Source organism: Podarcis pityusensis (assembly GCF_964106645.2).
Source record: "Podarcis pityusensis genome assembly, chromosome: 2".
In the NCBI taxonomy this organism is placed as follows: domain Eukaryota; kingdom Metazoa; phylum Chordata; class Lepidosauria; order Squamata; family Lacertidae; genus Podarcis; species Podarcis pityusensis.
Genome location: NC_138029.1, coordinates 60,353,751 through 60,376,907, shown reverse-complemented (window position 1 = coordinate 60,376,907; position 23,157 = coordinate 60,353,751). Strand labels below are relative to the sequence as shown.

The window sequence follows — 23,157 nt, the reverse complement described above, 5'->3', positions numbered from 1 at the left end:
TTAGTTTCAATTTTCAGTTACTTTTTACACCTTTTTAAAGCAGCCAGAGACAGTAGAAACAATGTATTTCTCTTGTTTAACTAGCTGTCAATGAACGTTCTAAACGCTGTCAATGAACATTCCAAAAGATGTCAGTCCTGCTAGCAGCCCGTTTCCAGGGTCAGAGCGGCGGTGTTTTAAATCTCTTCGCTCTCTCCCGCAGGCATACTCAATCCGCAACTTCCCCCTCTCTTCTCCTGCCTCCAAGAGGGGGTTTAATGTTCTTTACCGATGGAAATTTAATCTTTTACAAAAGGCTTTCCAGGACTCCAGATTGCAACTTCATTGCCTCAGTCTATTTACAAAAGGGGAAGGTGGACTTCCTGTTTTGGACCTCCCCGTTACGGTACCAAATTAAACATTTAGAAATCCAATTCTTCCGCTTCAGCTCTACTCACGGGTAATTACTTTAAAGTCAAATTGTCCACAGGAAAAGGTCAGCGCTCTCCGGCAACAGCTATGCGGCTTCGCTCCGTGGAAGAAGCAGACGATTCGATGCACTGCGCCGCTCACCCCACGTCGCTCTGGAACCCCAAAAACCAGGGTTCCCCGCGAGTGGGGGAGGCGCAAAAGGTGCCCGCCGAATCCCACGCTCACAGGCTTCTCCCGCCTGTGATTTTAATGGGTCTCCGCCTTCGCCGTGGCGGCCAGACCCAGATTCCCACGGAGCAGATTCCTCCCGATCAGAGGAATTCCACCATTACCGGAGGCACCTCCCCGGAAGTTCCGATAATGGGGGTGTTTTCAAGTCAGTGTAGATGTTGCATATGTTCCAAATAGATTATTGTCAACAGATTTGTTTTTTTTAAGAACTCATTGGATTTTCTGCAAAAAGGGTTTATCAGAATTAAAATGGGGGGTGGAGGTGACTAGCAATTTGTTGCTAACAATGCTATGTGGATGCTGCAAAAAACTTGCATGGATGAGGAATACTGTTCTACAATAAATTCCTGTCTGGAAGTACCTTAGATTTAAACTTTTGGAACAAGCAATGTTTTGTCTGATAAGACATAGATGATGAGTGTTACATGAATGGGCCTAATCTCTCTGTTTTCCAGGGATTTGTTCTCTGCCTTTGCTACAAGCTTTGAATGTTTAAAGGGGGCTCTGTTTCTCTGTATATTTACAGCTTCATCACCCCTGTGGTCAGGGGACTCATGCTATTTTCTTGATCAGCTCTTATATTCTTCAGGCGATGCTTACATTCATTTTTTCCTCCTGCAGTTTGTTGCCCATCCCAACTGTCAGCAGCAGTTGCTCACCATGTGGTACGAAAACCTCTCAGGCTTACGCCAGCAGTCCATTGCTGTGAAATTCTTGGCTGTTTTCGGAGTCTCCATCGGCCTTCCATTCCTTGCCATAGCATATTGGATCGCTCCCTGCAGCAAGGTACAGATTGGTTAAGGTGCATGTTTGTTTATCATTACTTACACACTGTAAATTCCTGTGGGGCTTGATACCAAGGCAGATGCTTAACTAAGACCACAAACAAATATTGACATCGCGGTTGTAAGAGGGCTAGAAGAAAGTCTCAAGGGTTTCCTGTGGGGTGACAAAGGGATAGGAAGAAACCAGCCAGCCAGCTCTGAAATTGTTTTGAAATTTGTTCCCCAAAGTGCTAGAGCTGAGGAGAAGAATGCTATTTAGAGACAGGTGGGGAAAGCACAAATAAAAATAGGAAATAAGGGATGGCATAATGGACGTGGGTGGCACTGTGGGTTAAACCACAGAGCCTAGGACTTGCCGATCAGAAGGTCAGCGGTTCGAATCCCTGCGACGGGATGAGCTCCCGTTGCTCAGTCCCTGCTCCTGCCCACCTAGCAGTTCAAGAGCACATCAAAGTGCAAGTAGATAAATAGGTACCACTCCGGTGGGAAGGTAAACGGCGTTTCCGTGAGCTGCTCTGGTTCGCCAGAAGCGGCTTAGTCATGCTGGCCACATGACCTGGAAGCTGTACGCCGGCTCCCTCGGCCAATAAAGCGAGATGAGCGCCGCAACCCCAGAGTCGGCCACGACTGGACCTAATGGTCAGGGGTCCCTTTACCTTTACCTAATGCCAATTTTACTAGTTATTAGGGGTCATGTGTGGATGCAATTTTTGAAGAATCAGCTAAGAAACCTTGCTCCTGTTGTTACTACTACCTGCACATCTCCTTAGGCCGGGTAGCCCAGTAACTAGATGACTGCAGGTTTCCTATCTGTCCCTTAGGCCTAATGACGGCTATCAACCCAAGCTGCCACATGCAGTACATTTAAGGGAACTGTCACATGAGGAAGGTGACACTGTAAGGCACTGTAGGCGGCATGGTGCCCTCCAGATGTTATTGGAATACAACTTGCATGATCCTGATCATGAGGTTAATGGGAGCAGTGGTGAACTTTGGACTCTTAAATTTCAGTGTGCTATGCTAAAATTCAATGTGCCCCCCCCCCATGTGCCTCTCGCACTCTGTTCCACAGCATTGTTTTTGGCACCTCCTGCAGGGCAGCGCCCAGCGGTACCGTAAAACCGCCTCTGATGGGAGTTGGAGCCAAACTGCATCTAGAAGGCAACATTTTCAGTGTCATAATCACCTAGGCATGGTTTGCATTTAACAAAATGAAAAAACAGAGACAAAAACCAGACAGTAACTGAAATCAAGGCAGTAACTGAAACCTGCTAAGCCACTCATGTCGAAGCACCAGCTGAACAGACATCAGTTAGAGAGATATCCAAAATATTAGGTTTTGGGAAAGGGAGAAGCGTTGAGATGATTCTGAAGGTCTGAGGTTCTGCATTATTTATCTTCCTACAAATTATATTTTTATGAAGTTTTGAAAGCTGTCATTCCAAGGACGATTTCCACAGCTTTCATCAGACTAACAAAGAAAATAAAATATTGATGCAGCCCTGATCGAACATGGAATTTTTGACATCACTGGAGAAGAGCAGTTATATTAAAAAGAGTTTCTATGCAACCTTATTTCCGTGGCAATGCATGCAGTACTTTCATTGTGTGATGTACACCTGGGTCTCTGCTGGTGTAGGATGCAGTTCAGTGTCTACTTACCTACAATTCCCACTGACGTCAGTGTGCATTCTGAGTAAACATGTATCAGATTCCACAAATCCAGAGATTTGCTGCTTCTGCATATAGCTGCTTATACAAATAGTATCAATGTTATCCCCACCAACACCACATACACACAAAAAGTCATTAGGGCAAAGCAGCAGTTCTTCCCTATATTGTTGCAGGTAGACATTGCAGAACAAATGTTATGAAATAAGAAGCCAGAGTGCCTTGGCTAGAATAAATTCTAAGCACTGGATTGACTTTTCACAATTATGTAAAAACGTAAACCACAATTCCAATAACGCAAAAACAAAACCACAAAATGCAGTAAACCACTGTCAAAATAAAAATATTTAAGATAGGACCTGAAAAGTCTAGAAAGCTGGAAACTGTAAAACCAAAACCAAAACAAAGCACCGTAGTTATACCCATTCTAGAATGATTATTCATCCAAAGGCCTTCTTAGTCTTAATTTAAACAGGTGCCTAAAGGCAGATAACATTGGGGCTTGGTAGATCTCAGTGAGTTAGGGTATTTTACAAGTTTTGTTCTGCAGGGAGAAAGGGATGTATGTTAGTTTGGGGGATCCTTCAGGCTTTTCACTGCCAGCAGGGTTGAAATGAGAGGAAATGTGTTTTTTAATATTAACCAGCCTATACGTAATATAAAATTCTCAAGAACTTTCCTCAGGACAATATTTTCTGTACTCCATATGAGAATATCCATCCTTAGGTGTTTGGACCTTTATGCTGAGTTGTTTATGTGCTTCAAATTATATCAACACTTCGTGCTTCAAATTATATCAACACTTCGTGAACTTGCTATGTTAGTATTGTGGAAGCTAAGTTTTAGGTCTGGCAAAAGTATTTGTGTGTGCTTTAAGCTTTAAAAGAGATGTTTTGGCTTCAAAGAATCCTTTGTTTATATGATTAAAGTGAATATAGAAGCACTTTGGAAATATTGGGATAAAGATAATATATTTTGATCTCACATTTGGAGAAAACCATTTAAGTCTTTATGAAGTCCCCTAGGTTTTTCAGAAGTGTGACAAGTTTGTAAATTTGTTTGTAGTCTTTTCTTTCTTTCTCTCTTCTTTTTTTAAAGATAATATTTCTCTCTTGAACAATTACTCGTACATTATTGCAAGTGTTTATTGGCAAAGTTGAAACTTTAAAATGTTGAAACTTCATAGTGAAAACTTGTTACAATGTGGTGGAGTGGGCAAGGACCAAAGTAGATTAAACAGCTATGGATCAATTTGTTTTAACCTAGATATGCCTCACTCACATACAATGAGAGAGATAGGAGGCCAGTATTAACAGCAGAAAGAGACACTTGAGTGAGGACTGTAAAATACTTTCCTTTGTCCATGGCTTGAAGGTAAAGGTAAAGGGACTCCTGACTGTTAAGTCCAGCCGCAAACGACTCTGGGGTTGCGGCGCTCATCTCGCTTTAGTGGCCAAGGGAGCCAATGTTTGTCCAAAGACAGTTTTTCTGGGTCATGTGGCCAGCATGACTAAGCCGCTTCTGGCGAAACCAGAGCGGCGCACAGAAACAGTGTTTACCTTCCCGCCAGAGCGGTACCTATTTATCTACTTGCACTTTGATGTGCTTTCGAACTGCTAGGTTGGCAGGAGCTGGGACCGAACAACGGGAATTCACCCCGTCGCGGGGATTTGAACCGCCAACCTTCTGATCGGCAAGCCCTAGGCTCTGTGGTTTAGACCACAGCAACACCCACATCCCATGGCTTAGTAACCTACAATCTCTCCCTCCAAAGGAAGCTGCCTTATATGGAGCCAGAGCATTAGTCCATGTAGCTCAGTACTGTCCAGACTGACTGTTAGTGATTCTCAGGGTTTCAGGCCGGTTTCTCTCCCATCTCTATGTGGAGATGCCAGGGGTTGATCCTGTGACCTTCTGCATGCAAGGCAGATGTTCTACATCTGAGCTATGACCCTCCCTTTCTTTTCCCATGTGACCTCACTTCTAATATTACAGTTTCACTGGGGAGGAAAAATGTGCAGGGACATTTGTTGTACCTGTTGAGAGATACAGAAGAGGCAGTAGGAGGAATTAGGCATCCCTGTCCATCCACCGTTTTTGCTCCTGAAATCAAACCCACCCACCTCACACTTCCCTTTCCACATGATATGGGCAGAACGCATGGATTGTTGATCACATATGTAGTGTTTAGGGATGCTTCCGGCATTATTGCTTAATTAATACTGTTTATTTGATAGGGGGTTTTTTAATCTGGCTTTTTAGGGTGTTCACCTAAAGCGATTTCTTTGCTTCATCACCCAGGTGGGAGATGTGCATGAAACAAATGCATGTGTGTCCATTTTAGGCACACCGATGCCATATTGTTTTAGCATTTTTGTTGGACTTTTCAGTGTACTGAATACGTTAACATTCTTTCTTCTATTAGATTCAGGGCCTCTAGTATATACTTTTAATAGGGTTGCCACACATCTGTGACTTCCCGGACATATCCAGAATCCAGCTGTCTTTAGCAGTGTCCGGGCAGAAATCAGAAAAAATGTCTGGGAGAAAATGTCCAGAAAAAAATGTCCAAACTTATGGCAGCCCATGGCAGCAGTGCCATTTTTGCCAATATTTTTTTAAAATAAAAATAACTCAAAAATGACAATTAAATTGCGACTTGGCCCCCCAAAAGCTAAAAAACAACTCAACAACTTTGCCAAAAAAAATCTTGGATGTTCACCTTTTGAAATATGGCAACCTTACTTTTAGGTCCCAGGAGGTAATGACTTATAAGTACAACTTCTGGGCGATCCTTATTTTGGAAATGTCACATGTACAAGTGCGTAGGTACCATCAGCAGGACTGTGTTAGAATACCTGTAAGTGAAGTATTTGTGTTTCAAATCCATTACTTAGACATAGATGCCACTGAAATCTATGCCTTACTCTTAAATAACGCCTTCAGGCATTGAAATTGTGCCATGTAAACCTGAAGAAAGTCTTGCTTTTCTTACGGCAGAAATGTTGAAGTCAGCTTCATGGCTTTGTATGTCCTTTGTCTTCAGCTGGGACAGACACTCCGGAGCCCCTTCATGAAGTTTGTGGCACACGCCGTTTCTTTCACCATTTTCCTTGGACTCTTAGTAGTGAACGCCTCGGACCGATTTGAAGGAGTCAAGCTGCTACCCAATGAAACTGCCATGGATCATCCCAAACAAATATTTAGAGTAAAAACAACACAGTTCTCATGGACAGAAATGCTCATCATGAAATGGGTTCTAGGTAAGTGGAAATGCAATCACCTATTGTTCTCGTAGGCACAGGTCAAGGGGACCCAGACCGATGGCAGTGAAGAGCAGGGCTAAAAGCTGGAGCTCAGGGATGCCTCTGAAAGGGGCCTTCTCTGTGGAATCTTTCATCCCCTGCCAGTAACATTACATCAGAGGTACCTAAGTGGAGTCCTGCAGATGTTGTCGAGCTACAGCTACCACTCTCTTTGATCATTGGCCTAATTGGAGCTAATGGGAGTTGGGCTAATGGGAGCTGGAGGCCAATAGCATCTAGGAGGGGCACAGATTCCCCATCCTTGGTGTTTAAAATAAGACTATTGCCAACAGGAATTATGAGGAAGGCATGAAGAACCAGTGGTGAGGCTGTTGGCTAAAGAAGTGAACTGGTATCTGCACTGTGTGTGTCCATGCGAAGATTTTGGTACCCTGCTCATAATCAGAGAAATCTTTATCACTACTGCTCCAGGCACTCTGGAATAATGTTGGATTTTATTCATTTATTTATTTTTATCCGACTTTCTAGAAGAATGTCGTTTGATTTTCTCATTTAAATTGCTTCTAGGAAGTTATAGCATTCTGTTTAATAGCTTGCCAATTCTGATACAGCTTTATGAATGTTTTCGAGGGCTGATAACGAACAGTGTAGCTCAGCTCAGTTGCATTTGTTTTGAGCAGGGCTTGAAGTCCTATGGGGGAGAAAACATTTGCCTATCCATCAGTAAGCAAATTATCTTGGAAATCAAACACTTAAGACTGTCTCTACTTTTTCCAAACAGCCTTGGTGATCTTGTATAACACACCTGATCTTTCCAAGCCAAATTGTGCCAATGCATGGATCTTATAATTCCCCAGTGAAAATCTGAGAAAATCAGTAAGATCATAGCAGACAGCATTGACATGAGAGAACAAAGTTTACATGGGAGAACAATGCACAAAGCCCCCCAGAAGCTGCTTTACTGGGTGCTGTTTCACTTTCTTAGGCTGAAGGTCAAACCACTTGTGATGTGTCTCATAGTTTACTCTGGCATGCTTGGTTTATTTTTTATAAATAAATAGCAGATGTGTTACGGGGAAGCCCAAACTGGATTAGGTCCACTGTGTATTGGCAGGAGGTGTAGCTCTTTGCCCCTGCAATGGACCCAATCAGACTCTACCCTCCTCAAAATATTAATATTAATAATAATAATAATAATAATAATAATAATAAATACCCCACCCATCCAGCAGGGTTTCCCCAGCCATTCTGGACAACTCCCAACAGAATATTAAAAACACGATAAAACATCAAACATTAAAAACTTCCCCAAACAGGGCTGCCTTCAGTTACCTTCTAAAAGTCAGATAGTTGTTTATTTCCTTGACATCTGATGGGAGGGCGTTCCACAGGGTGGGCACCACCACTGAGAAGGCCCTCTGCCTGGTTTCCTATAGCTTGGCTTCTCGCAGTGAGGGAACTGCCAGAAGGCCCTCAGAGCTGGACCTCAGTGTCTGGGCTGAATGATAAGGGTGGAGATGCTCCTTCAGGTATATTGGGCTGAGGCTGTTTATACACCTGCTGTTAGTAATGAGAGAAAAGGTCCCATTAAGAATAGCAAGTGCTGGGTTCCTCCTTAGGAAAATAGGAATCGGCTTCACACTTAGTCAGACCATCCAGCTCAGTATTATGCACAGAGACTAGCAGTGGCTCTCCAGAATTTCAAATCTGGGCTTCTCTCAGAGCTCCCTGGCAATGCTGGGGATTGAACCTGGGATGTCCCACATGCAAAGCAGATGCTCTACTACTCTGCTCTGCTGTGTGGCTACTAACCAAAATGACTATGTTCCCCCTATGTTCTACTGTTGGAGGCAGCATGCTTCTGAATCCCAGTTCCTGGAAACTGCAGGAAGAGGACTGCAGTGCTCAGGATCTGCTTGCATACCTGAATTTAATTTCTACACCTGCTGTGCCACAACTGACATGGTAGCAGGTGGGCCCATGTTTTTTTCCTGGGTTGCCCCAGGCTGACATGGTTCTGTGAAACTAAGGAAGCCTCCCATGCAGAGGTGCTCCAAATTCTACCTGGAAGATTTGGAGCTGAGTTCTTTTTGTCAGAAGCTGATACCGTCCTTCAGATAATGGAATCTCCTGGCTCTGAGCCTGCTCATTTACAGTGCAAATAAAGATATGCAATCTTTGTACATCCCAAATGAAAGTGCGTTAAACAACAGTTGTGTGGGATATTAGATTTGGGAAAGTGAATAAGCGACAAGCTGTAAAAAATTCATGAATGACAGTATGAATTATTTATTTTTAAAAATCATATTGAAATGCCTCCCAGGAGATCTGTATTTTGAGAAAGGAATGCTTTTTTAGGTAACAGGTGCCTGACAAGGGAAGAAAATTCAGGATATTTGTTTGTCCTCCCTGCCCACCCCCTAGATATCTCCCATTTTCACTACTGTTCTCTGAGAATAACTGCCCACAACCTGTGCAAACTCTCTCTGCAGCCTAGATAAAGAATATAACATTTTATATCTTGCTACAATTTTTTTCTGGTTTCCCCCCAATTATTTTCTCAATTACATCACAAATGAAACCGCACTCAGTCAGGATGATAATATTTTGAATTAAGCAGAGCGAACTGAATTTCAATGAAAAAACTGCATTTGATGTGAAAACTGGTGCTGGGACATTAACAGTTCTTCATAGCTGAGTTTTGGGTGGAAAATCATGAATTACTACAAGATTTCTCTTGGTTGCTATTGGTGTAGCATAGTGGCTATGGGCCACCTTTTGCCCTACACTTTCTAATCACAGGTCCACACTTTACAGCTCCATGTCTGAGCACTTCTTTTTCACCTGCCTCTTTCCTCAGGAAAACCCATGCTTTGACCCAAAACCCGAATAAACAGCAATCTGGGTTTTCCGAGGATTGCCATTTGCTCTGACTCAGCAGTATAGACTAGGCTTTTGTGGGGGAAATGCCAGGGCAGAAACAACAACCCAAGTGATCAGACACAGCATTTTAAAGCGTGGACCTGTGTCTAGAAATGTGACACAAAAGGAAGTCTGGATGAGCCCTAAGCTACAAATCAGGAGGTCCTTGGTTTGAATTTTGCCTCTGCCATGAACTTACTAGGCAGCCTTAGGCCAGCCACCACCACTTACAGTAACTAAGCATTGCCATACATCCAGATTTTCCTGGACATGTCCAGGATTCCAATGACGGAATTAGCATCTGGGAGGAATTTGGGGAAATCAGCAAAATGTCTGGATTTTTACTTCTTGAAATATTGCAACCCTATTTTAACTTCTCTTACCGGGTTATTGTGGGGATTGCAACTATAAAATGTACATGGAGTGCTTTGAGGACTTGGCAGAACTATTGTTGTTGATGATGGTTGTGATTTATTATCCTGAGAGTCAGTGAATATTGGGAAGGGCAGCTATAAGAGAATATAGATTGCTCTGGCCACTAGGTTTTTGCATTCCAGGAAGGACCACATTTTGGGTGGAGCTGGAGAAATGCTGCCTTTGCCATTTGCTCAGGGGAGACAGTGTTTTTGCAAGTTTAATGCAACGTCTGGAGCCTGGGCATAGAGGGCATAGCTGAGGATTTTGAGGGTCACACCTTTGCCAACCTTGCTGATGACATGATGCCAAGTTTGTCTGCCCTCCCCTCCCTCCCCCAACCCAGGTATGATATGGTCCGAATGCAAAGAAATCTGGGAAGAAGGCCCCCGGGAATACGTCATGCACCTTTGGAACCTGTTGGATTTTGGGATGCTTTCGATCTTTGTAGCTTCTTTCACTGCCAGATTCATGGCTTTTCTCAAGGCATCAGAAGCACAACAATACGTGGACCTGTATGTTCCCGTTGATGACCTCAATAATGTCACCCTTCCTCCTCAGGTTGCCTACTTCACATATGGTAAGAGAGGGTTGTTACTTAATACGTTTTTGTTGCTCCAGCTCAGATTATTACCGGAGGCAGAAGCAGCAAAGTTCTTCTCCTGAAGGTCAGGGAATGTTTGCAAATTATTCATTAAATGTGTCCAGTTGAGCCAGTTTGTTAAAACAACTAATACAGAATCAGACAAGTCTGCTCTTAAATGAAATTCCAGATTTGTGTGGAGATCAAACCGAATGCAGTTGTATGAACAACCTCAAGGCCGCACAGGAGAAGAACCTCTGCATTGTCGAGGTTCACCGTACAAAAGGTAACCTACAGATGAAGGGATCTGCTTTGTGTTCCCAAAGAAAAAGAGACCGAGCGAACGAGACATTCACAGCTTGATAATATGTATGTACATTTAGCAGGTGAAACTCCTGGGGAAGCGTTGGCATATGACTCACTGCTAGGGTAGGACCCCTTAGTATTTCTCCAAGGGGAAAAAGGAAAAGAAACATTCGGCTAAAGTTATCACTGACTGCCAGCAGCTCCTTAGTAAAAGGGCACGAGGTTAAAAAATAAATAAAATCAAAGTTTTGTCTGGTCTGATGACAGGTGGCAATTTCCAAAATCAGGTTTTGCAAAACTAAAATCCCAGTTCAAGGCACCATTCCCACACTGTGAGCTTGTTGTCAAAATGCATTGAGACAGATTCCTCTAGATGAGGAAATACAAGTGAGGCCAAAACTGAATGATCAGTGGCCCACATGCATTTGGAAACCCAGCATGTCTGCGCTGTAAAGGTGATGGTGGTGATTTGCAGGCAAAAGCATGCAGGTGCAAAGAGGGGGTGCTTAACCTTCATCTTTTCCCTGCTTTCCAAGCTGTTTTCCCTGTCTGATATCAAATATGCATGCAGAGCTTTCATGGGGAGGGGGGAGCTCCGGGGGGGGGGGAATTGCAGGGGAAAGTGGAGGGTTAAGCACCACACCCCTCAGTATTTGCTTCTCACTTGCAAATTGTGTCTGTAGTGCCTCCTTAAATGTAAGGGGTGATTTGTGTGCAGAAGTCCCTGGGTTTTGCCTGATCTCAACCTCCTATATTCCAATATACATCTTTGGAATGCACAGCAGAATCTGTTTGGGCCTCTAGAGTTTTGGATTTTGATGTGTTAATGTAATTTGTCAACAATTGTAGAAACAGGATTGTAGCTGTTTCAGGACTAGGTCACCAAAAGTAGACTGAAATGTTTTTCTTCTGTCACACAAAGTTGCCATAATTTTGAGCCATACATCTTCTGGGCTCTGTTGATACAGTTGCCTGGGAAAAAAGCCTGCAGAACAGGGAAGCCAGGAAAGAATAACAGTATTCAGATGTAACGTGATACAATGTACTTTTATCGAATTTAGAAGAGCAATGCTGATTTCTTATAACACCCAGATGCAGAACACTTGGAAATAATTTACATTTTCTCTAAGAAAATGTGTCAAGATAAACTTTGTTCACGCACATAGTAAAGCAGTCACTAAGCAGGGCATGCATATGGGTTATATTCTTTTTTGACACTGCTAGACCATTTTACCTTTCTGCTATTACATATTGTGGGGTAAGTGCTCCCTCTTGTGGAGCAACTGTGTAATCAGCGTTATTCCAAAGTACAAAGTGAACCAGCAAGAAAGGATTTTCCTGTAATGTAATTCACAGAATTCTACACAAAAATGGTAATACTAAAATATCAAACTAAAAGTAGACATTCAGACAAGGGCCTGTCAGAGACTTGAAATTTCTGCCTATTATTTCTCTTCTTAGTTATTTGTGTGTCTGTCTGTTTATAATAGCTCAGAGTCAGCATCTTTGTTCTGAATAATCATAGTATTGGATGGCTGAGTTTCCTCATTTCTTTTTGTAAACATATTTGCTAAATTTAAGTGAAAGGAAAAAAGGAAAAGACAACAGAAGCCTCTAAATACTACACTAGATTAAGAAAAATTAAGTAAAGGAAAAAGATAATATAAATTGGAATACAGTGGTACCCTGAGTTACAAATGACTCAGGTTACAAACGCTTCAGGTTACAAACTCTGCTAACCCAGAAGAGTTACCTCGAGTTGAGAACTTTGCCCCAGGATGAGAACAGAAATCGCGCACTGGCGGTGCAGCAGGAAGCCCCATTAGCGAAAGCGCGCCTCAGGTTAAGAACGGTTTCGGGTTAAGAACGGACCTCCGGAACAAATTAAGTTCATAACTACTTACCACTGTAAGTTATAGGGGGAATGTCATCTGCAATGTTTTTTCATTCTGGTAACTGATAAAAAGAGCCCATCCTTTCTCTCTGCTTCTAACCTAGTGGCTGATCTGCTGTGCTTTCCCTGTATCCCTGGTCTGGGGCCGTCCCTACCATTAGGCAGTGTGACGTGATTGATTCATGTGGCAGGTGTTGGGAGCAATGGTGGCAGCACCCTGACTGTTCCTCCTGATCTCCACCACTCCTGCCACCTAGTCCTTGGTGATAAGGCAATATATCCCATAGTCCCCCCCCCCCAAAAAAAAACACCTTAACCTTCTGCCTCAAGTGTGATGGAGGACACTATCCCATTGTCAGTGTTGGAGTAAGTTTCAGTTGCCAGTAAATCTGTAGAATGGGGTGGGGAGTACCATCTTGTCCTTTGCCTCAAACAGCAAGATGTCTTGGGGCAGCCCAGGCCGGCCCTGGTAGTGCACATTTGTCACATCCCTGACTGCCATTGGCATGCCTGCTATAGAGAATGCTGAGTTAGACAGACTAGTGGTGTGCCTGGGTTAGTGCAAGGCAATAGCTTGTGTTCTCATATATACTTTTAGACATCTGCTGCACCTTGATCCTCTGAAATGTGATGCTAGTTAATGATGATGATGGTGATGGTGATGATGATGATGATGCTTTTATTATTTGTACTCGGCCCCTATGATGGGTCACTGCAGCCACTATGGACAACTTCCAACAAAACATAAAAACACAATGAGACATCAAGCATTAAAAACTTCCCTATAGAGGGTGGCCTTCAGAAGTCTTCTAGTTTAATGGTTATTCTTGGGTGTGCCTCTGCTTTGGCCGAAACCCACTATTTTGTTCTAGAAGTCTTGCAGATGAACTACTGCAGTAATGAAAGGTAATAGAAGAAACTGGGAGGGTAAAGTGAAGTGGGTAAGAAGGGAAGACAGTAACATCTAGGAAATCCCTAGGAAGCCCGCGGTGAAAGAAAGCATACCCTGGGTCTTCCTCCTGCAATGTACAGGGTCCTCAGCCACCCCTTGAACCTTAGCTCTGTTCACATTAATAATATATATCACCTCTTGTGTTTCATTTTAGCCAGGAGCAAGTGGCTTCCCTCAGATCCTCAGATCATATCAGAAGGACTATATGCAATTGCAGTGGTACTCAGCTTCTCCCGGATTGCATACATCCTCCCTGCCAATGAAAGTTTTGGTCCTCTCCAGATCTCTTTGGGAAGGACTGTGAAAGACATCTTCAAATTCATGGTTATTTTCATCATGGTGTTTCTCGCCTTCATGATTGGAATGTTCAACCTTTACTCCTACTACCTTGGTGCAAAATATAACCCAGCATTCACGACGTGAGTATCTCAGCAGGACATTTTGTGATGCAGCTGGCTTTCTCTCCAGATTGCCTTTGTATATGCTCTGTACAGAACCACAGATTGCATAAAATTACATGCCAGTTTGATAGAACAAGCGTTGAACTATGCTGTGTAATAATTAGAAGTAGTAAAATAGACTTTATGCAAAAGTGCCACATTTAAGAACTTGAGTACTGTTTACTTTGGTGGTTGATCAATGCAGATGACACATCACACCCTTTGCTTTAAGCAGTGCTATTTTTCTAGAAAAAATAGGTGCCGGAACTCACCATGAACTCCTTCCTCGTTCTCTTAGAATGGCAATGGCGCCATTCTGAGAGGTGCCAGAACTGAGTTCTGGTGAGTTCTAGCTGGAAAAAAGCCCTGGCTTTAAGTATGATGCTTAGGGAAGGTTGGATGAAACCACTGATTTGCTATGTTTGCCCCTCTCTTCCCCAAGCCATTTCTCTTCCCTTGTCTTCTGTGTTGTTGTTGTTGTTGTTGTTGTTGTTGTTGTTGTTGTTGTAGTTACTCCAACTTTTTCCCTGATGGGACTCAAGACAGCTTACAGATAAAAACAAGAACTGCTAAAAACATAAGGAAAAAACTATAATTGAAAAACAATTAAACATAGATAGGATTAAAGCTATATACATATATAAAATTTGGTTTAATTACAGTAAAAACAGCATAGCAGCAGCCCTTTCATTAAAAGCAGCCAATTCCCAAAAGCCTGTTAGAACAGGGAAGTCTTCACCTGCCAGTGGAAGGACAGCAAGGAGAGAGCCTACTCTAGGAAGGAATTTCGCAAGTCTGGGGGCAGCTACTAAAAAGGCCCTCTCCTCCCATGTCGCCACCAAGCATGCCTGTGAGGGTCACAGGATCAAGAGAAGGGCCTGCCCCAAAGATCTCAAAACCCAGGCAGGTTCTTATAAGGGAATACAATCTTTCAGATAGCTTGTACCTAAGCTGTGTAGGGTGCTATGCAGCTTTGAGTAGCTGAATCACGAGACTTATCAGCAAACATACTCTAATGTTCTCTTTTTGAACCCCAGACAATCCTGGCAGTTGAGGAATCCTTAGGGACTTTGCACCTCAAGGTTTTCCATATGCTGATGATACAGGGATGAGTGTTATCAGTGTATTGAACACATTGTTCTACAACTTTCCTGAGAGCCAACATCTGAAGCAGGAGCGGGCATTAAAAAAAACCAACTGTTTAAAAAGCCCTAGATTTGAGGCTATTCGGACTTGACCTCTGCTGTTTCCATATTCATTATGCCATCCAATGCTATGTGCTATTTGGGTACCATCTTAACAATATACATGAATATAAAACTTTGTAGCTCAGTCAAGCAGAATGAATCATCCATTTTTCAACTGCCTGTATGCCCTTAATTCTGCTTTCAAGTGCACACATCCTTTGACAGATGTTGGAAGTGAAAAATAGTATCTAATCCTGTAATTAAAGGCTGTGGCCTAAAGAAGCTGTACAAGATAGCAGATTTCAGGTTGCAACTGTCAGTATTTCACTTCTTAGTGCTCCAATTCATCATTTTTTAAAAAAGATAAATGCAATTTACATTTGAATTTATGCTGAATTAAATTCCTTGTCTTTGAGAGATTAAATGTAAAGGAATGCAGCGGTCACTGTCACATGGCTGCAAGTAATAATCCTATTTTACACATTTCCATTAGCTATGATGCCAATTTCGGAAACAAGGAGAATGAAATTCCCCAGTCTGGAAATCGCAAGTTCATTACAAGCTGAGCACAAGTTGCCTTTGAATTCCAACCCTGGCTCACAGTTTCAAGTGTGCGAGGATTGTAATCTCAGAGTGTGCTTAGAAATAATATGACTTGTTTCCCAATTTTATGGGAAATAATCCATTCTAATGCCCATTCCAAATCATAAGAGGAGGTCTGACCCGTCAACTTGCTTTGCTGTGGTGGCATAAAGTGGAAAGCAGGAGGTCTAAAGCAGGGGTCAGCAAACTTTTTCGGCAGGGGGCCAGTCCACTGTCCCTCCCACCTTGTGGGGGCCAGACTATATTTTGGAAAAAAATAATGCACAAATTCCTATGCCCCACAAATAACCAGAGATGCATTTTAAATAAAGGCACACATTCTACTCATGTAAAAACCGGACCACCTGTGGGCCTGATTTAGAAGGCGATTGGGCTGGATCTGACCCAGTGTGGGGTGTGGGGTGATCAATGAGGTCGGGGTTGGTGGTGGCAAGATATAGGGTAAAGTTGGGGGTAGAATAGGTGCCAAGGGTGAGTGAAGCAAGCAAAGGTTCAGCCCCTAGTATATAGCTATAGGGAGGAACTAACTTAAAGACCTTGAGCTGTGGGCTAGTCATTGACGGAGGAAGAGGGGGCAGGGAGTGCACCGCCCTGGCACCAAAATCCCGGTGGGGTGCCATCACAGCTGCCCCCCCCCCCCCCCCGCGCTGGGTGCCACGCCCCCAGGACGTGCCCATCTGCTTTTCGCCCACCACTGGGGCTAGTTAATTAGCAGAATTGCTTGAGCAAGAGATGGTTCTCATGTCAGATTGCTGTAGCACCAAAACATCCCCAATACATCAGCTGAAAGCCTGTCAGAAAAAGCATGTGGGCAAGATCTTTTGAGGCTGCACCATTTATTATTCCTGCACATAGAAATGTAGCATGTTTTGGAAAAAGCTTAGATTCCCACAGAGAATGTGTCTCAAATACTGAGACGGGCTCAGTCCCACGATCTTACCCACCCCCTGCATTCTGGATAGGTACATTAGGCCTACAACACTTAAATTTTTAAGGCAAAAATATTCATCTGGAAAGACACCTTAATGCTTTTTTCAGACAGGAGAGAAATTATGCAGGAGAGATTTACATAAGTGATGTGTCCTCCTGGAAATAAGCCTCATGCTTACTGAAACAAGGAGAAGTCAGCACGCAGCTCAACTGTCTGCCACATTTTTTTCCCTGCATGGTTTTAATGTCACATATTACTATGTGGTGTTAATTCTTTGTTTGATGAAAGATCGTAATATCCTCTGTTGAGCCTGTGATGTGTAGTAATGGAAAAATCCCATCTCCCTCCGGAGACAGATATATGTAGATGCCAATATAGTAAGGGAGATTGTGTGTATTGCAGCAAGAGGGAAGCAGCCAGCAGGCTTCAGACTGGCTTGCAGCTTTAATTCACTGGATAAATTTGAATCATTCACTTCACTTCCCCCATTCTGCAGTTTATCCTTCTGCAAAGTGGATAAATACCTGTTCAGTCCTGAAGAAGGAGGGTATCTGATCACTACCACAGTGCCGAACGTAACAGGTTCGATCCAGACTCAGCCATGCTTAGAACAGACCCACTGAAATCTACAGGACTTAAGTTTGCAAACTCAACTGCCATTGATTTCAGTGGATTTACTCTAAGCATGGCTTGTGGAGCAATCCAAATTTTCTTGCCGCCATGTGGAGCCGCCACCACAACAACAACCTGGCCAATCACAGTAGCAGCAACAGAGGGGGAGGCAGGTATTAGTGGATCCCTAGGATGCTAAACAGACCTACTTCCTGCTGAGTCAGAAGGGGAGAAGGTAGTGAGTGGGATCAAAGCTGGGTTGGGTGGGGGAAGGGGAAGTCAATGTGACAAGGTGAAGCCTATAGCAGAGACAAACAAAATCTGAGCCCCTGGCCTGTGTCACTATAGAAAGTAGGCTCCATATGAATGTGCCTCCATAAAAACAATAGAAAACCTTGAACTGGATCTCAGGAAGATCAAAAACCAAAAATCCAGCAACCAAAACCCTTCCTTTCTGACATCTAGTAGTTTATGTGGATGACAGCTTTGGGATGGAAGAGCATTTTTAAACTAATAGTTTTTTAATTGACTTTTCCAAAGGGAAACAAAAGCAAATACAGTCAAACAATACAAATAATCCCTAATAAATCAAAATATTGTGGTCTGTGCACACATGTAAGGGGAAGGAAGGGAAGGAAGGAAAGGACATCTGGTGGTCCAGACCAACCTGGTGCTCAGACAGTCAAATAAATAGTTTTGTCTAAAGGGAACCAGTCAGAGGGCCTTCTTGGTAGTGGCGCCCACCCTGTGGAACACTCTCCCATCAGATGTCCAAGAGATAAACAACTATCTGACATTTAGAAGATGTCTGAAGGCAGCCCTGTTTAGGGACGTTTTTAATGAATGATGTTTTAATGTATTTTTAATCTTTTGTTGGAAGCCGCCCAGAGTGGCTAGGGAAACCCAGCCAGATGGGCGGGGTAGAAATAATAAATTATTATTATATTATTATAAAGAGTCCATGTATCAGATAAATTCCCATCTTTCTTGTGCTTGAGGTCAACTTCTCATATGCTGCAGTTGTGTCATGTTCTCAGTCTGCTGTCTAACTGGGGTGCTGGTGGTAGACTTCTCCATGTTAACATCCACCTGCCTCACAAAGTGCTACAACTTAAACAATGGGTTTCCCACCACCTCAGACTGCCATTTCAACCAGCAATGCCTGGGAATTATGAAAGGGCAGCAAATCATCAGTTGTTTTTTATTCTTATTCTTAATCTTATTCTTATATTTTTACTGCCAATAAGTGGCTGGGGGAAGAGATGTGAGGGCTCTTTATTATTATTATTTTACCTCAAGTGCCAAAATAATTTGGCAGGCTTTGGACAGTAAGCACTTTGACATGGGAAGAGGGTGCCATTTTCTGTTCTACCTCATTCAGTTAATATGTATAGGACCATTGTGGTCACAGACTCACAATGCCTGCATAACAATGAGACTTTCAAGGGAAATATGGCAGCATTCCAAAACAGAGGTTAATGCTTAAGTTGTGAGGAAAAATAGCAGTTTTGACACTAATATATTAACATTGCTGGGAGGACCTGAAAAAATAGTGGCACCCTTCCAAATTAAAATAAAAGGTTAATAGAGGGATACTGCTGGGGTCAAGGTTTTTTATTTCAGTTGGCTAAGTGATTTAGATGACAACCTTCAAACATTTATAAAAGGTATTATTACTGGGAAATGTTCTGCTTAATGGAAGAACAGAAGCCATGCCTCGGCTTATATGAACAACAGTTTTACAGTTCTTTATATGTAGTTTTCAAAACCCTTCAACTGTTAAAAGGAAAAGCAGTGTAAGGATTGTTGGTTTCTATTTCCCTCACTGAGCAGCAAATGCATGCCACAAGACATTGTTTACATTCCACAGTCAGAGTTACTGTTGGGTTCCCACGGGAATGGGAGACTGGATGTGACATACACTGGTTTCCTGTTTTTCAGTGTTCTCTCGGTTTCTTTGTGTCGAGAGGAGTTGCTTCTCTGCTCTCACAGAGGCAAGATGTATGTCTGTATGCTCTCAGCATAGCTTGTAAATAAACTTCAGCATGTAGCACATTACTTGCTTATCCTTTCATTGCGTGACTACGCTCTGCGTGGGCTCAAGATAAGACGGGCCTGTACCAGCTCCAGATGGGCCGGAGCTGGTCAAAATCTCACAAGGATGCAATAATGCTCATTAGTTTAGCTCATTTGCTGTAGAGTAATGCCAAGCAGCAGGTGTGATGCTTACCTGTGTATAGGAAGGTATACAAAAGTAAGTATGCATCTCTCCATTTATCTGGGTGAGCAAAAGGTATCATCACAGTTCAAGCAAGCAAAATCACTTGAGGATACGGAACAAGGCCAGTGAGCTGTGTCGTCCAGTGAAAGGTGTGCTATAGTGAGAGTCCAGAAAGTAAGATTGCCCCAGATGGCCACATTTAGGGCCAGGGCCTGAGGATTCTCACCCCTCAATTAGATCTTATCATCTCAGTGATTCAGGAGTCTCCTCAGAACACCATGTGGGGAGAGGGATAGTGTACATGTTTTAAACAAACAAAATAAAATAACAAGAACTGTCCCATGGCTATGCAGCTTGTGTTCTCATGCATAAGGTAAGATGTGAGGGGAGGTGTGTTTAGTTCACATTTAACCACAGAGCCTAGGGCTTGCCGATCAGAAGGTCGGCAATTCGAATCCCTGCAACGGAGTGAGCTCCCGTTGCTCGGTCCTAGCTCCTGCCCACCTAGCAGTTCGAAAGCACATCAAGTGCAAGTAGATAAATAGATACCGCTCCAGCGGGAAGGTAAGCAGCATTTCCGTGCACTGCTCCGGTTCACCAGAAGTGGCTTAGTCATGCTGGCCACATGACCCGGAAGCTGTGGACAAACGCTGGCTCCCTCAGCCTATAGAGTGAGATGAGCGCCACAACCCCCGAGTCATCTGCGACTGGACCTAACGATCAGGGATACCTTCACCTTTTAACCAGTGATCCATGGAGGATTTAGTGAATTGCCAATAGAAATATTGAAACCCTGTATGGATTCATAGTCCAGATCCAGACTAAAATTGGAAATGGGAAAATCAGCCAATGTAAGGGTGTGATATTGTTCGTCAGTGCTCTTAGCCTCTTGGGACATCATGTATCTTTATCACTTCAGAGGATATTGCCTAGTTGTACTTGCAGTTCCTGTGATCACATGGAGACAAGGTATCTATGGAGGTCTAAAAACTCTTTTTTTGTCTTTAGGGTAGAAGAAAGTTTTAAAACCTTATTCTGGTCCATATTTGGTTTGTCTGAGGTAATATCAGTGGTGCTGAAGTACGACCACAAGTTTATTGAGAACATTGGATATGTGCTCTATGGAGTTTATAACGTCACCATGGTGGTTGTGCTCCTCAACATGTTAATAGCCATGATCAACAATTCCTATCAGGAAATTGAGGTAAGGTACATCAAATGTGATGATGTAGCAAATTTAATTGGTGACTATATATTATGAAAAGGAAGATCATCTCTTTTTCTCACTTGGTCATTTATTTTATTTTTATTTATTAAATTTCTATCCCATTCTTCCTCCCAAAGGAGCCCAGTTCCATCACTGTGGCCTTTGCTCTCTCTAAGGGCAAAATCCATTTCTATCCAGTGGGTTTCCTCTATTTAATTTGCAAATGATTTCATGATCACTTGAGGAAACATTTCTGTGTACAGTATTTCTAATCTGGGTTCGGATGATGGGGCACAATATGGCTAAACCTGCCCCCAGCCTACTAACCATAAAATAGGATGGTTGTTTGCTGCTACCTCTTTGTAATGTAGTTATATCTGAATCCCTGTGAAACACAACATTACACCCGAAGAGAGGTTTTAAAAAGCTCAGTAAGCATCCTGCATTTATCATGGTGCAGTTTTAAGAATGGACTGTCAGCAGATGCCACATTCTCTTACTGACGCTGATAGCTTTTTGGTTTTCGCTCAGCAAACAATAATTAATCTGAAGATCCGAAGGTACAAGTAGAAAGACAGAAGAAAGATGCCATTTAGATCAAAACAGGCAGTGCTCACCTTGAATTGCCCTCCCACAATTGTTATTTGTGTCTTGGCTCCTTTGACAGTCATGTAGCAGTGAATTTTTTAAACTGAGAAATGAACTTGTTTGCACATCCTACGTCTGAAAAAGAACCACATTATAGAATAAGGCCATATCAAGAAAGAAAGAAAAGGCCTGATTATAATCCTACCAGAAGGGATGAGAAGTCCAAACTGCTATGTGAGAATCTGTAGTGGATCAAATGCCAAAGAATTGGATATTTCTGTAGTGCATTTGATTCATGGCTAATTGCAAAAGGAAGTTATAAGCAGCATTTTTGCAGACGGTTGACTTCAGGACAAAACATTTTGGCACCTGTGTAAGAAGATCAAAATTGAAAGCACTTTTTAAAGCAGCTTTTCAAGACTGTTCTAGTAACAAAGAGCTTACCTATCCAGGAGCCTGTGTGTTTTGTTTAAAGTTTGGGAAAGGTCTGGGTTGCAAGCCAGACTTTAATTTATAGGGATGAGGAGCAACCATTTCTTCTTTATCTCAGAATTCCTAGGTGTATGACTTGACATCTGTAGTTCCTGGGAGGGACTAATTCAGCCTGCAATTTCCATCTGGGACTGAGTCTATAAACAACCTCATGCCTCCAAGATAAGCCTAGGTTTTGTACATCCCATTCTCCCTTATTTATTTAAAAGCATGAACACACTGCTTAGTATTTCTTTTTTAATCTTGCCTGAGGAAGACATCTGGAGAATCAAAAGCTTGCTGCACTTTTGTGACATTTTGGTTGGTCCCAACAAATGTATTGCCCATCTGTGGAATGATATGAACTGAGTTGTCTTCTGAAATGGTAACATTGCCATCTTTTAAAAAGCAACCCCTCCCCTTTGTTCCTTTTGCAGGAGGATGCAGATGTGGAATGGAAGTTTGCACGTGCTAAGCTTTGGCTTTCATATTTTGACGAGGGAAGGACTCTACCTGCTCCTTTTAACCTAGTGCCAAGCCCTAAGTCGTTTTATTATCTCATAATGAGAATTAAAATGTGCCTCATAAAACTCTGCAAATCCAAGGCCAAAAACTGTGAAAATGATCTCGAGATGGGCATGCTGAATTCCAAGCTAAGGGTAGGTCCTTTTATTTCTAACAAAAGTTGTGGTTGGGGGATTGTTCATTCATCCCTTCATTTAATCATTTTGTTTAAACCAGTGTTCTTCAACCTTGAGTCCCCAGATGTTGCTGGATGACAGCTCTCATTGTCATCAGATAGCTTAGTCCGTGGTCATGTTTGATGGAAGTCCACCAAGAATCGAAGCTGAAGAACACTGCTTTAAAAATGTGGCAGCCAGCCTTTATGGAAATGTGTCACAATATGAGAGAGCGTCACTCTAGTGCAGATGTTTTTGGCCTAGAACTCACATGATCCCTAGCTTGCAGGACCAGTGGTCGGGGATGATGGGAATTGTAGTCTCAAAACATCTGGAGGGCCGAGTTTGAGGAAGCCTGCTCTAGCGCCTGCTAAAGCTAAAATACATCCACAGTCTCCCTGTGCATTGGTGTGGCTTGTGTTTGCTCTGCAGAGTCATAGGAAAAGCAATAGTGCAGCAAGGAGAACAGGCAGCAAAGGTAAAGGACCCCTGTATGGTTAGGTTCAGTCAAAGGCGGCTATGGGGTGCGGCACACATCTCGCTTCAGGCCGAGGGAGCCAGCGTTTGTCCAGAGTTTATGAAGCTGGAGGTGGAGTAGAGGGGCGGGGTAGGGACAAAGCTTCCAACTGGTGCTTGAACAAGAGAATTTTATTACAACGATGTGACCCCCGCATCTCAATGTATAGTTTTTCTCAGCAGCAAAATAATCATGGCACTCCCCCCCCCAAAAAAAAATTAGACTGCAGGTGTTCACTCAGACCATGACTTTCAAAACCTCATAG

General features: G+C 42.9%; 1 protein-coding gene across 2 annotated transcripts in view; it reads left to right on the top strand.

Moving 5' to 3' along the window:
- The window catches only part of TRPC7 (transient receptor potential cation channel subfamily C member 7), a 123,602-nt gene that overhangs the window by 75,427 nt on the left and 25,018 nt on the right, over positions 1 to 23,157 (top strand). The window contains exons 4-9 of one of the 2 annotated variants that reach the window (XM_080996278.1): positions 1,264 to 1,428; positions 6,145 to 6,361; positions 10,047 to 10,280; positions 13,590 to 13,854; positions 20,438 to 20,633; positions 22,133 to 22,354. In XM_080996278.1, coding sequence (XP_080852404.1) covers positions 1,264 to 1,428; positions 6,145 to 6,361; positions 10,047 to 10,280; positions 13,590 to 13,854; positions 20,438 to 20,633; positions 22,133 to 22,354 — 1,299 coding nt within the window. The remainder of the gene's footprint in view (positions 1 to 1,263; positions 1,429 to 6,144; positions 6,362 to 10,046; positions 10,281 to 13,589; positions 13,855 to 20,437; positions 20,634 to 22,132; positions 22,355 to 23,157) is intronic. The other variant, XM_080996279.1, reaches the window with a different exon arrangement.